The 14,416-nt window shown below is 43.1% G+C and overlaps 1 protein-coding gene across 5 annotated transcripts in view; it reads left to right on the top strand.

Moving 5' to 3' along the window:
* The window catches only part of LOC137385173 (NACHT, LRR and PYD domains-containing protein 3-like), a 72,220-nt gene that overhangs the window by 40,257 nt on the left and 17,547 nt on the right, over positions 1-14,416 (top strand). For 4 of the 5 annotated variants that reach the window (XM_068060152.1, XM_068060151.1, XM_068060149.1 and 1 more), the window contains 2 exons: positions 409-2,146; positions 8,214-8,303. In XM_068060152.1, coding sequence (XP_067916253.1) covers positions 409-2,146; positions 8,214-8,303 — 1,828 coding nt within the window. The remainder of the gene's footprint in view (positions 1-408; positions 2,147-8,213; positions 8,304-14,416) is intronic. The other variant, XM_068060153.1, reaches the window with a different exon arrangement.

The following is a 14,416-nucleotide window of genomic DNA, read 5'->3' as shown; positions in this document are numbered from 1 at the left end:
ATTGGTAATTGTTACTTAAACTTAATCCAGAAAGTGATTCGGTGTGCAAAAAATGCAATTGCGATGCTATGTGCTAGTTTTAAATAATTGTATCGACAGGCCTTCAGCTAGCAGCCATTTCTGCATGTGTGCATACGCAGGGGTTGGTGGGTTAATTATCCATCAGAGGGAAACGATCACCTTTGTAGAAATCTCCATGTTCAGTATACATTAGAATCAGGTGAAAATTTGAAACATTTTTCTGCCATCATTCACTTTCAAGCGAGGTTTCCATTAACTGAGATTGAATTTCTTTGTGAACCTCTATTAACGCTGTGAATTAAATGTGACATTTCACTGGATAGTGAAGTTTTTTTTACATCAGTGCAGCTAACATTGAAAACCACTTTCTGTCTGTTCTAATTAAAGATGTTCAACAGAAACACAAGGAAACACTCCGGGTACAAACTGAAACACTGAGAGTGAACACGATCCTAATAAAGGAGAAGGTTAAGATTTTCCAGCTGGTTGATCGATACGCTGAGCTAACGGTCATTTCTACTGTTCGAGATCGGACACTTGTAGAACATGAACTGCTGGTAAGAGGCCGAGACCATGAAGAGTGGAGAGAGAAACATCTCCGGAAAGAACTGGAAAAAATCCGAACTGATCAGTTATTCCAGAGCAGTTTTTCCCACAGAAAATCCAAATCTGGGAATTCAGCAGCACTGAGTGGAGTCCCAGGGATTGGAAAAACAACAATGGTACAAAAGATTGTTTATGACTGGGCCACTGGGAAAATATACCCAAACTTTCAATTTGTTTTCAGTTTTAAATTCCAGAATTTCAACACTATTAACTGTAGAATAAACCTGAGGAATCTGATACTGGATCAGTATCCTTACTTTGGGAATATTCTGGGAGAGCTCTGGAAGAATCCAGAGGGATTGCTGTTTATATTTGATGGTTTGGATGAATTCAAGGACACGATCGATTTTACTGACAATCGGAGAAATACAGAACCTCAGTACATGTGCACAGATCCCGAATGCTGCTGTGAAGTGTCTGACATTGTGTACAGTTTAATACAACACAAGCTGCTCCCAGGATGTTCAGTGTTAGTGACCAGTCGTCCCACTGCATTACATTTATTGGAAAAGGCTGAGATCAGTGTCTGGGCTGAAATCCTGGGATTTGTTGGTGATGAACGGAAGGAATATTTCAACAAGTTTTTTGAAGATCAGACGGTGGCAGCAGCTGTTTTCAAACACGTGGAGGAGAACGAGATCCTGTACACCATGTGTTTCAACCCTTCCTACTGCTGGATCCTCTGTCTGTCTCTGGGTCCCTTCTTTACACAAAGAGACAGGAAACAGCAGCAAGTTCCCAAGACCATCACCCAGCTATATTCCTACTATATTTACAACATTCTGAAAAACCATGGCCGAGAGATTGAAAACCCCCATGATGTGTTACTGAAGATCGGTAAGATGGCCTTCACAGGAGTCTCCAGGAAGAAGATTGTGTTTAGAAATGGAGATTTGATCGAGTACAATCTGCAACCTTCCCAGTTCCTGTCTGGATTCCTGATGGAACTTTTGGAGAGAGATGATTCTGTCCAGAATGTGGTTTACACATTCCCGCACCTCACCATCCAAGAGTTTGTAGCCGCACTCGCACAATTCCTGACTCCATATCCCGGGAACATCCAGAATCTCCTCAGTAAAGCTCACAGTGAGAAGGATGGGAGATTTGAGATATTTCTGCGTTTTGTTGCTGGTCTCTCCTCCCCACAGGCAGCTCGACCCCTGGAGGAGTTTCTGGGTCCATTTCTTCATCAAACAACCTGTCAAGTGATTGACTGGGTGAAGGAGACGGTTGAAGGACAGATTGGAAACACAGGGAGTGAAACTGGTAAAAGGAACCTCTTGAACACATTGCACTACCTGTTTGAGTCTCAGAATAAAGCACTGGTTCAGGACACAGTGGGATCTGTGAACACACTTACATTTCATGAATTGCGACTGACGCCAATTGACTATGCGGTCCTGTCTCACGTTATTGGTCTCTGTGATACCATAAAAAACATTGATCTGTGTGGCTGCAACATTCAGTGTGAAGGATTCCAGCGGCTGGGCCCCGTACTGCACAAATGCCAGGAGTTAAGGTAACTCTTTATTTGTCTCTGACTGTTGGGTGAATTGTAGAACAGTCACAGATTGTGTTGTTGCTCCGTAATGAAGGGAAAGAAACAGTTGTTAAACCAGAGAGAAACAGATTCAACACAACAATGACAAATAATAAGAGGATTGTTTAGTTTTACCATCAGGGCTGGAAAATCTAAAATGGATCCTTGTGAACCATCAGGGATTTTACAATCTGTATGGAATCAGTAAATACAGGTCACTGAAAGGGTCTGATTTAATTACAATAAATCATCATTAATAAGGCTGGACAGCAGAATGTAAATATAAAATATAAACCAGCAGTACAGAAAATTAATGTCAAATATTTTCCACATCCACCATTTTAACTAGAAACAGGACAGGAACCCGAGTTTAAATAATTAACAGTGAGATATTTAATCCAATCCCATGCAGGATGTATATGTCGAGGGAGACGTTTCCTGGATTGGGAGTATTGGGAAAACAGGAATTATTTTAGCTGTAAATGTTTAGAATTATTCACAGTCCTGAACATTAAGTAAAGAGTGACATTTGGGAGGTTAAACGTGCTGATAAAAAGGCTCCAATCTAACATGTTATGGGTATTAACCCCGGAGTACAGACACACACCGGTCAGTGGTGGGGCCTCACAGCAGCAGCTCCTGGGGAAAAACCTGGGCCTGAACCCAGGGATTTCCCATAATCCATCCCCTGTGTGTGAGGCCCCAATCGGGAAGGGAACTCCCAAAGATTCCCCAAAAACTGTTGGACCAGTTACATTTGAAATAAATGCAGCGCCAGTTTAATGGGGAATAAAGTGAGAGACTCCCCTCCCCTGTAAAATAGGAGCACAGGCACATTTAAAACTTACAATGGGACAGAATCAATTCTCCTTGTTATATAAAATCCTGGGGGAATGGATTTTACAGCAGCAGTTCGCACCATTTCACAATATAACTCACCCCAGGTATTATACAGATTGATCTACTGTACAGAGTAAAAAGTACAGGAAATCACCGTTTTATCATTTAATTCCAGGGAAATCACCCCATTCCCATAAAATCCAGGATTTAAGAAGTGACAGAAATGAGACCATTTTCCCCAAACATGACGAGGCTGGTCACTAATCTCCAGGAGGGTAATTCTGATCATCAGGCAATGAGACCAGACTGAGGGACAGTTAAAGACTTCACACAGCCTGTACTGTATTACATAGGATATTCAGCACAGAAACAGGCCATTCGGCCCAACCAGTCCATGCAGGCATTTATGCTCCACTTGAGCCTCCTCCCATCTTTCCTCATCTAATTCTATCAGCATAACTCTCTATTGTCTTCTCTCTCACATGATTATCTAGACTCTCCTTCAATGTAGATAAACTATTCTCCTGGAACACCTAGTGTGGTTCAGTAGAATCATCAAGGGGATGCTTTTAGTTAACTTTTAACTGATTACTTTTATTAACATTAAAGTACAAACATTTTAAAGACAGAGATTCACATAAGCTGAATTAGAAGTACTCCTTGAAACTCAGAATGGCCAATTCTTCTGCTTCAGGAGACTTAGAGATAAAGGACTGGATTTTACCAGCCCTTTGGAGATGGACTGGGAGGCAGGAGGGATGGGAAAATGATGGTGAATGAGGTTGGTGGGGCGGGTAGTCCAACATCTTCCTGTTGCCACAGCGTTTTACCAGCAGTGGGAACCTCAGTGGCACTGCCACCCACCGGGCAGCCAATTGAGGCAATTCAGTGCCCAATGAAGAGGCACCTCCCTCCCTCGCTGATATGGGGAGAGTGCCAGGTAAATCCTCCTTTTATGGCTGGTCCATGAAGAGGCCTCCTGCTCACAATGGCTACAGCACCAATTATGGAAGGGGAATTTCCCCCTCCTCCCGATCACCGAGACTTGCCTGCCTGGCTCCGGCGGAGTTCAAGAGTTAAAGTCAGGATTGGCCACTGCTGTTAAAATGCTGCCTCAGGGTCCCACCACCTACTGACACTGAGTCAGGTCCCGCCACCCACTGGCACGGGGTCAGGTCCCACCACATACTGGCACGGGGTCAGGTCCCGCCGCCCACTGGCACGGGGTCAGGTCTCACTTTCAGTCCTGGTGGCAGGATTTCTTTGCTGCTGATAAAATTCAGTCCTAATTCTCCTTGACATCCCGTGTGGTTTTCTGTCGGATTGTTTTTGTGATCTCCTCATGGACTGTCTACTCGAACTTGCTGAAATCCTGGTTTTATAATCCTGCTGGAAAAATACAGTTTGTACTTTTCCACACACTCTCCCTCTTTCTCATAGTTTCAAACAGATTGTTACTACAACATCTGATACTTACAACAGCTTCTCACAGATTTTCAAAACCTTGCAACTGTTTTAGTTTGAACTTTCTAGACAGTCTGCTGAATAAGACATTTTGAATGCAGTCACCCTTACCATCATGCTGTTGATCAGTACATTTAACAGTTCCTTTGTTAAATTAATACCCTGAAACAAACTCAGATCCTTTAGCAGGTAATTAATCCTTAAAACTGGCATCGAAAAGTCCAAAATCCTTCAGGTGTTTGGTTCCCAGCTTAGGTTTGTGCAGTGATTGGTGGATCAAACCAGGAATGTACGTAATCATGAAAAGGACATTTACTTTCACCTTCTGTTGACACCAACATACCTCGTCCTCATTTGCAGCCGTGTTCCAGACACCTGGGGAACTACTTTGGCTCAACTGACAATCTCCCTTCATGCAGCTGCTGACTGTACTTTTACTGAAGGGTGACACTCAATCTCAAGTAGAACCATCCTCCTTTAGTGCACTTCCTACACAAACTCTTTAACATCAAAGGACATAGTGCTGCCCACAAGTCTCCACTGTGCCCACTGTGCTGTGGGCGGCACAGTGGCGCAGTGGTTAGCACCTCACAGCTCCAGCAACCCGGGTTCAATTCTGGGTACTGCCTGTGTGGAGTTTGCAAGTTCTCCCTGTGTCTGTCTGGGTTTCTGCTGGGTGCTCTGGTTTCCTCCCACAGCCAAAAGACTTGCAGGTTGATAGGTAAATTGGCCATTATAAATTGCCCCTAGTATCGGTAGGTGGTTGAGAAATATAGGGACAGGTGGGGATATGTTAGGGAACATGGGATTAGTGTAGGATTAGTATAAATGGGGGGTTGATGGTTGATACCGACTCGGTGGGCCGAAGGGCCTGTTTCAGTGCTGTATCTCTAAATAAATAAATAAAATTAAAAAATAAATGTACAATGAAAACTTCCCCTTTTGTAAAAATCTACAGCCCTTTAAGAACTGCTGTCGGACTGGATTTTACAAGCACTAGTCCAGTGAGCTACAGGTCAAGTTCTCTTGATAAAATGTTCCATTTTTTTAGTCTTTCAAACATGAAGTGTTTTGATAAAGTAGATCAGGAGAACCTGTTTCCACTGGTGGGAGGGGCAATAACCAGAAAACACAGGTTTAAGATAATTAGCGACAGAATCAGGGGAAAGAGGAGGAGAATTTTTTTACAGAATCGTTACAGTGCAGAAGGAGGCCATTCGGCCCATCATGTCCTCACTGGTTCTCTGAAGGAGAAGCTCCATCAGTTCCATCCCCCCCCCCGCTTTCTCGCCACTATCTTGCACATTCTTCCTTTCCATATAACTGTCTAATTTCCTTTTTGAATGCTTCAATTGAACCTGCCTACACCACCTTCTCAGGCAGCGCATTCCAGACCTTAACCACTCGCTGTGTGAAAACGTTTTTCCTCATGTCACTTTTGCTTTTCTTACCAAACATTTTAAATCTGTGCCCTCTCGTTTTCAATCCTTTCACAATTGCGAACAGTTTTTCTCTATTCACTCTGTCCAGATCCCTCATGATTTTGAATACCTCAATCAAATCACCCCTCAGCCTCTTTTCTCTGAGGAAAACAGTCCTAACTTCTTCAATCTATCTTCATAACTGAAATTCCTCATTCCTAGAAACATTCTTGTTAATCTTTTCTGTACTTTCTCCAATGCCCTCACGTCTTTCCTCAAGCGTGGCACTCAGAATTGGACATCGCACTCCAGCTGAAGCCGAAGTAATGTCTTATACAAGTCTTACACAGTCATTTGCTGTGATCTGGATTGCACTGCCTGAAATGACAGTGAAGCAGATTTAATCATAACTTTCAGAAGGGAAAACTTGAAAGGAAAGATTAGCAGGGCGATGTAGGCCCCTTACAGTCAGAAACAGGGGAATTTATTATGGAGAACAAAGAAATGGCTGACCAAATAAATGCATACTTTGGTTCTGCCTTCATAAAGGAGGACACAAATATCATACCAGAAATGTTGGGGAACACAGGGTTTAGTGCGAGGCAGGAACCGAAGGAAATCAGTATTAGTGGAGAAATGGTATTGGGGAAATTGATGGGATTGAAGACAGATAAATCCCCAGGGCCTGATGGTATGCATCCCAGAGTATTTAAGGAAGTGGTGCGAGAAATAGTGGATGCATTGGTGGTCATCTTTCAAGATTCTATAGACTGTGGAACAGTTCCTACAGATTGGAGGGTAGCTAATGCAACCCCACAATTTAAAAAGAGAGGTAGAGAGAAAGCAGGGAATAATAGACCAGTCAGCCTGATGTCAGTAGTGGGGAAAATTCCAGAGTCCATTATCAAAGATTTTATAGCAGAGCACTTGGAGAACAGTGGTAGAATCGGGCAGAGTCAGCATGGATTTACGAAAGGGAAATCATGCTTGACAAATCTACTAGAATTCTTAGAGGATGTAACTAGTAGAGTAGATGAGGGGAAGCCAGTGGATGTGGTTTATTTGGACTTTCAGAAGGCTTTCGACAAAGTCCCACATAAGAGATTAGCGTATAAAATTAAAGCGCATGTGATTGGGGGTAGTGTATTGCGATGGATAGAAAATTGGTTGGCAGACAGGAAACAAAGAGTAGGAATAAACGGTCTCTTTCCGAATGGCAGGCTAGTGGGGTACCACAGGGATCGGTGCCTGGACCCCAACTATTTACAATTTATATGAATAATTAGTTGAGGGAACTAAATGTAATTTCTCCAAATTTGCAGATGACACAAAACTGGGTGGGAGGGTAAATTGTGAAGAAGATGCACAGATGCTTCTGCGTGATTTGGACAAGTTGAGTGAATGGGCAAATGCATGGCAGATGCAGCATAATGTGGATAAAGGTGAGCTTATCCACTTTGGTAGCAAAAACAGGAAGTCAGATTATGATCCGAATGAATATAAACTGAGAGAGGGGAATATGCAACAAGACCTAGGTGTTCTCTTACACCAGTCGCTGAAGGTAAGCATGCAGGTCCAACAGGCGGTAACAAAGGCAAAGGCCTTCATAGCGAGAGGATTCGAGTACAGAATCAGGGATGTCTTGCTGCAATTATACAGGGCCTTGGTGAGAGGCCACACCTGGAATATTGTGTGCAGTTTTGGTCTCCTTATCTGAAGAAGGATGTTCTTGCTATATAGGGAGTGCAGCAAAGGTTTACCAGACTGATTCCTGGGATGGCGGGACTGACGTACGAGGAGAGATTGAGTCAGTTAGGATTATATTCGCTGAAGTTCAGAAGAGTGAGGGGGGATCTCATAGAAACTTTAAAAATTCCAACAGGACTTGACAGGGTAGATGTTCCCGATGGTGGAGGAGTCCAGAACCAGGGGTCATAGTCTAAGGATATGGGTTAAACTTGTCAGGACTGAGATGAGGAGAAATTTCTTCACCCAGAGAGTGGTGAGCCTGTGGAATTCACTACCACAGAAAGCAGTTGAGGGCAAAACATTGTATGTTGTCAAGAAGGAACGAAAGGGATCAAAGGATATGGGGGGAAAGTGGGAAAAGGCTACTGAGTTGGATGATCAGCCATTATCATAATGAATGGCGGAGCAGGCTCGAAGAGCCGAATGGCCTACTCCTGCTCCTATTTTCTATGTTTCTATGTTTTCTATTAGGCGAATTGCTCATTCAGAGGGCTGGTAGAGACACAATGGGCTGAATGGCCTCCTTCTGCACTGTAACAATTCTGTGATTCTGAAATTGTCTATTTTGACAGGAAGAATAAAAGAAGAATATTAATGGTGAGAGATTTTAGAGCTCTGAGATGCAGAGGGATCTGGGTGTCAGCGTGTATGAATCACAAAAGGTTAGTATGCAGGTACAGCAAGTAATTAGGAAAGCTAATTAGGAAAACGAGGGGAATTGAATATAAAAGTAGGGAGGTTCTGCTTCAGTTATACAGGGCATTGTTGAGACCATATCTGGAGTACTGTGTACAGTATTGGTGTCCTTATTTAAGGAAGGATGTAAATGCATTGGAAGCAGTTCAAAGAAGGTTTACTGGACTAGTACCTGGAATGGGTGGGTTGTCCTATGCGGAAAGGTTGGACAGGCTAGGCTTGTATCTGCTGAAGTTTAGAAGATTAAGACGCAATTTGATTGAAATATGTAAGATTCTGATGGGTCTTGACAAAGTGGATGTGGGAAGGATGTTTCCACTTGTGGGAGAATCTAGAACCAGGGGTCACTGTTTAAAAATAAGAGGTCACCCATTTAAGACAGAGCTGAGGAGAAATTGTTTCTCTGAGGGCCGTGAGTCTTTGGAACTTTCTTCCTCAAAAGGTGGTGGAAGCAGAATCTTTGAATGTTTTTAAGGCAGAGGTAGATAGACTCTTGATGCGCAAGGGGGTGAAAGGTTATTGAGGGTCGGCAGGAGATCAGCCATGATCATATTGAATGGCAGAGCAGACTCAAGGGGCTGAGTGGCCTACTCCTGCTCCTAATTCATATGTAAGGAGAACAACCCCAGATTTTCCAATCTCACCTTGTTGTTAAAATCCCCCATCCCTGTAATTGTTCTGTTAAATCTCCACTGCACCCTCTCAGGGACCCGCACATTCTTCCTAATGTGTGGTGACCAAAACTGGACGCAATACCCCAATTGTGAGCTAACCAGAGCTTTATAAAGATGCTACATAACTTCCCTGCTTTTGTACTCAATTCTTCTATTTATGAACCCCAAGATCCCATAAACGTTGTTCACACTCTCCCAATATGTCCTGCCATGTTCAAAGACCCATGCACATGAACTCCCAGATCCCTCTGTTCCTGCACACTCGGGAGCTGTGCCATTAAGTCTATATTGCCTCTCTCTATCCCTTCTGCCAAATGCATCACCTCACACTTCTCTGTATGACATTCCATCTGCTATTTGTCTGCCCATTCTGATAGCCTATCAATGTCCTGAAGCAGTCAATTGGTATCATCCTCATAAGAACATTAGAAATAGGAGCAGGAGTAGGCCATTCAGCCCCTCGAGTCTGTTCCGCCATTCAAAAAGATCATGATTGATCTAATTGTGGCCTTAACTCCGCTTTCCTGCCTGTCCCCAATAAACCTCGACTCCCTTGTCAATCAAAAACCTGTCTAACTCAGCCTTGAATATATTCAATGATCCAGCCTCCACTGCTCTCTGGGGAAGAGAATTCCAAACACTAACAACCCTCGGAGAAGAAGTTCCTCCTCACCTCCATCTTAAATGGGAGGCCCCTTAGTTTGAAACTGTGCCCCCGCCCCTAGTTCTAGATTCCCCACGAGGGGAAACATCCTCTCAGCATCTACCCTGTTGAGCCCCCTCAGATTCTTGTACTTTTCAATAAGATCACATCTCAATCTTCTAAACTCCAATGAGTATACACCCAACCTGCTCAACCTTTCCTCATCAGACAAATCCCTCATTCCAGGAATCAGCCTCGTGACCTTCTTTGAACTACTTCCAATGCATGTGTGTCCCCCCTTAAATAAGGTGACCAAAACTGTACAGAGTACTGCAGATGCGGACACAACAATGCCCTGTACTGTTGCAGCAAGACTTGCCTATTTTTATACGCCATCACCTTTGCAATGAAGGCCAACATTCATTTGCCTTCCTAATTACTTAGTGTTCCTGCATGCTGACTGTTTGTGAGTCATGTACAAGGTCACCCAGGTCCTTCTGGACCACAGCATTCTGCAGTGTCTCTCCATGGAAATAAAATTATTTCCTGCTAAAGTGGACAACCTCACATTTTTTCACATTATACTCCATCTGCCAAGTTTTTGCCCACCCACTTAACTTATCTATGTCCCTTTGCAGACTCCTCACAACTTGCTTTCATACCTATCTTCATATCATGAGCAAATTTGGCTACAATACATTCAGTTTCCTCATCTAAGTCATTAATATAGATTGTAAGTAGTTGAGGCCTCAGCACTGATCCCTGTGGCACTCCACTAGTTGCAGTTTGCCATCCTGAAAATGACCCATTTATCCCGACTCTCTGTTTCCTGTCAGTTAGCCAGTCCTCTATCCATGTTAATATATCATCCCCAATACCAGGAGCTCTTATCTTGTGCAGTACTCTTTAATGGGGCACTTTAACGAATACCTTTTGGAAATCCAAATACACTACATCTGTTGGTTCCCCTTTATCCACCCTGCTTGTTACATCCTCAAGGAACTCTAATAAATTTGTTAAACACGATTTCCCTTTCAAAAAACCATGTTGACTCTGCCTGTCTGTATTGTGATTTTTCCAGATATCCTGCTACTACCTCTTTAAATAATGGATTCGAGCATTTTCCCAACGATAGATGTTAGGCTAACTGGCCTGTAGTTTCCTGCTTCTGTCTCTCTCCTTTCTTGAACAGAGGTTTAACAGTTGCACTGTTCCAATCCACTGGAACCTTTCCAGAATCAAGGGAATTTTGGAAGGTTAAAACCAATGCATCCACTATTTCTGCAGCCACTTCCTTTAAGACCCTCGGGCACAGGCCATCAGGTCCAGGGGACTTGTCAGCCTTTGATCCCAATCGTATTCCCATTACTTTTTCTCACATGAGAGTGATTGTTTTAAATTCCTCCCTCCCTTTTACCTCCTGATTTTCACTGTTTGCCGCATCTCCAAGTTTGGTATCATTGGCAAATTTTGAAATTCGACTCTGTATTCCAATATCCAAGTCATTTGTATATATCAAAAAAGCAGTGGTCCCAGTACTGACTACTGTCTACCATCCTCCACTCTGAAAAACAACACGATTCACTGTTTTCTGTACTTAAGCCAATACTTTATCCAAACTAACACTGACCCTCCAATTCCAGGAGCCTCAATATTGTTAACCAGCCTTTTACTTTTATGTGGTACTTTGTCAAATGCTTTCTTAAAGTCTATATAGACAACATCCACCGAATTCCCTTCATCAACCTTCCCTGTTACTTCATTTAGAAAATTCAGTTAGTTTCGTCAAATACGATTTGCTGTTTACAAATCCACGCTGCCTCTCCCTAATTAACATAAACCTCTCCAAGTGCTGATCAATGTTTTTTCCCTGATTATTGTTTCTAAAACCTTACCCACCACTGATGTTAAACTGCCCGTCCTGTAGTTACTACGAATGTCCTTACACCCTATCTTGAGTCAGTGTGTCATATTTACCACTTTCCAATCCTCTGGCACCTCCCCTGTATCTCGGGAAGATTGGAAGATTATGACAAGCCCTTCTGCTCTCTCCACCCCACCTCCCTGAGCAACCTGGGATGCAAGCCATCCGGACCAGACGACCCATCCACTCCAAGTAAAGCCAGCCTTTCTAGTCCATCCGGCTGAGCAATTTTCACCCATCCATTACTTCCAGCATCTCCACTTCTTCTGCTATTTTGTCAGCATTATCTTCCTTAGCAGACACCAATACAAAGTACTCATTAGGTATTTTAACCTTACCCTGTGCCTCTAAACATATATCACTTTCTTAGTTATTAATCGACCCCACCCTGCCTCGGACTACCTGCTTACCATTTGCATGCCAGTAGAAGATTTTGGGATTCCTTTTTATATTAGCTGCCATTCTAATCTCATATTCTCTCTTTGTCAGTCTTATTTTGCTCTTCACTTCCCCTTTCAAATTATTGTATTTGTCCTGGTTCAATCATGAAGAATCCAGCTGACATGCATCATACACCCTTTTCTTGTTTCAGTATATTCTCTATATCGATCATCATCCCAGGAGTCCTGGCTTTGGTTCCACTAACTTTTACTCCTGTTGGAATGGATTGAACCTGTATCTGAAACATCTCCTCCCATTGGACACTGCTGAGAATGACAACACATTGGAGAGCAGTCCAGACCATGGCACCAATGAGCAAGAGACTGCACAGGGGGGAACAGCAAAGTGTAGGAATGCAGTAGTTATAGGAGATTCCATAGTCAGGTATTTCTGTAACCCTCATTGTGAGTCTCACATGGTGTGTTGCCTCGCTAATGCCGGGGTAAAGGAGAGAGTGTAGAATAGTTTGCAGGAGGAAGGAAGCGAGCTAAAAATTGTGGTACACATCAGTACCAAAGACATAGAGAGGGCAGGTATTGAGATCCCGTAGTCAGATTTTCAGGAGCTCGGGAGAACGTTAAAAGTCGGACCTCGAAGGTAATAACCTCTGGATTAGTCCCAGTGTCACACGCCAGTGAGAGTAGAAATTGGAAGATAGGGAGCATCAATACGTGGCTTGAAGCATGGTGCAGGAGGGAGGGCTTCAGATTCTTGGAGCATTGGGACCAGTTCTGGGGCTGAAGGCACCTATTCAAAAGGGACAGGTTCCACCCCAACAGGACTGGGATCAATGGCCGAGTGGGTATGTTCACTCGTGCGGTTGTGGAGGTTTTATATTGAAGTGGCAGGAGGATGGTCACCAGCATATAGAAGTAGAATAGAGGAATAAGGTACATAAAGGAGTGAGTATATTGGATAGTACTGGAGAAGGAAGTAGTCCAATATTAGATACGAACATACACCTTAGCAGGTGGAGTCGGCCATTCGGCCACTCGAGTCTGTTCCACCATTTGATAAGATCATGACTGATCTGATTGTGGGCCCAACTCTACTTTCCTGTCTAGCTACTGTAACCTTTGACACCCCTGTTAATCAATAATCTGTCAAACTTAGCCTTAAAAATATTCAATGAACCTATCTCCACTGCTCTCTGGAGAAGAGAATTCCACAGACTAACAACCCTATGAGAGAAAACATTTCTCATCATCTTGGTCTTAAATGGGAGACCCCTTATTTTTAAATTGTGTTCCCTAATTTTAGTCTCCCCCACAAGGGGAAACATCTTTTCAGCATCCACCTGTCAAGTCCCCTCAGGATCTTATATGTTTCAATAAGATCACCTCTCATTCTTCTAAATGCCAATGAATACAGACCCAACCTGTCCAACCTTTCCTCATACGATAATCACTTCATCCCAGGAATCAGTCGAATGAACCTTCTCTGAACTGGTTCTAATGCAATTCTATCCTTTCTTAAGTATGGGGACAAAACTGACTGCAGTACTTCAGATGTGGTCTCACCAACACCCTGTACAATTGTAGCGAAGCTTCCCTACTTTTATATTTTATTCCCCTTGCAATAAACAACAACATTCAATTTCCTTCCTAATCACTTGCTGTATCTGCAGACTAACTTTGTGAATCATGTACCAGGACACCCAGATCCCTCTGTACTGCAGAGTTCTGCAATCTCTCTCCATTTAAATAATATACTGCTTTTCAATTCTTCCTGCCAAAGTGGACAAGTGCACACTTTCCCACATTTTACTCCTGCCAAATTTTTGCTCACTCACTTAACCTATCTATATCCCTTTGTAGACTCTTTATGTCCTCTTCACAACTTACTCTCCTACCTATCTTTGAGTCATCAGCAAATTTAGCAACTGTACATTCATTTAAGAGCAGATAATAACAGCTGGTATGTATATAGCACCTTTAATGTAATAAGATGGCCCAATGCACCTCACAGGAGGAAAACAAAGTATGACAGTGAGCTGTACCCACGTGTCAGCTGTGGCTCAGTTGGTTGCGCTCTTACCTCTGAATCACGACGTTCCCAATTCAAGTCCCACTCCAGGTCTTGAATATGAAAAATCAAGACTGACATTGCAATGTACTGCTGAGCGAGTGCTGCACTGTCGGAGTTACTACCTTCCACATGTGTTGTTAAACTGAAGTTCCATCTACCAGCTTGGGTGGATGTAAAAGATTCTATGGCAGGGGGACTTTCCCTGGTGTCCTGGCCAATCCTAGTCATCAATCAATATCACAACAACAGATTGTCTGCTCATGATCACATTGCTGTTTGTGGAAGTTTGCTGTGTGTAAATTACTTCCCACATTACAACAGTGACTACACTTCAAAAATACTTCATTGGCTGGAAAGTGCTTTGAGCAT

This window comes from Heterodontus francisci, chromosome 28, assembly GCF_036365525.1.
Source record: "Heterodontus francisci isolate sHetFra1 chromosome 28, sHetFra1.hap1, whole genome shotgun sequence".
Classification (NCBI taxonomy): domain Eukaryota; kingdom Metazoa; phylum Chordata; class Chondrichthyes; order Heterodontiformes; family Heterodontidae; genus Heterodontus; species Heterodontus francisci.
This window is presented reverse-complemented; position numbering and strand designations above follow the sequence as displayed.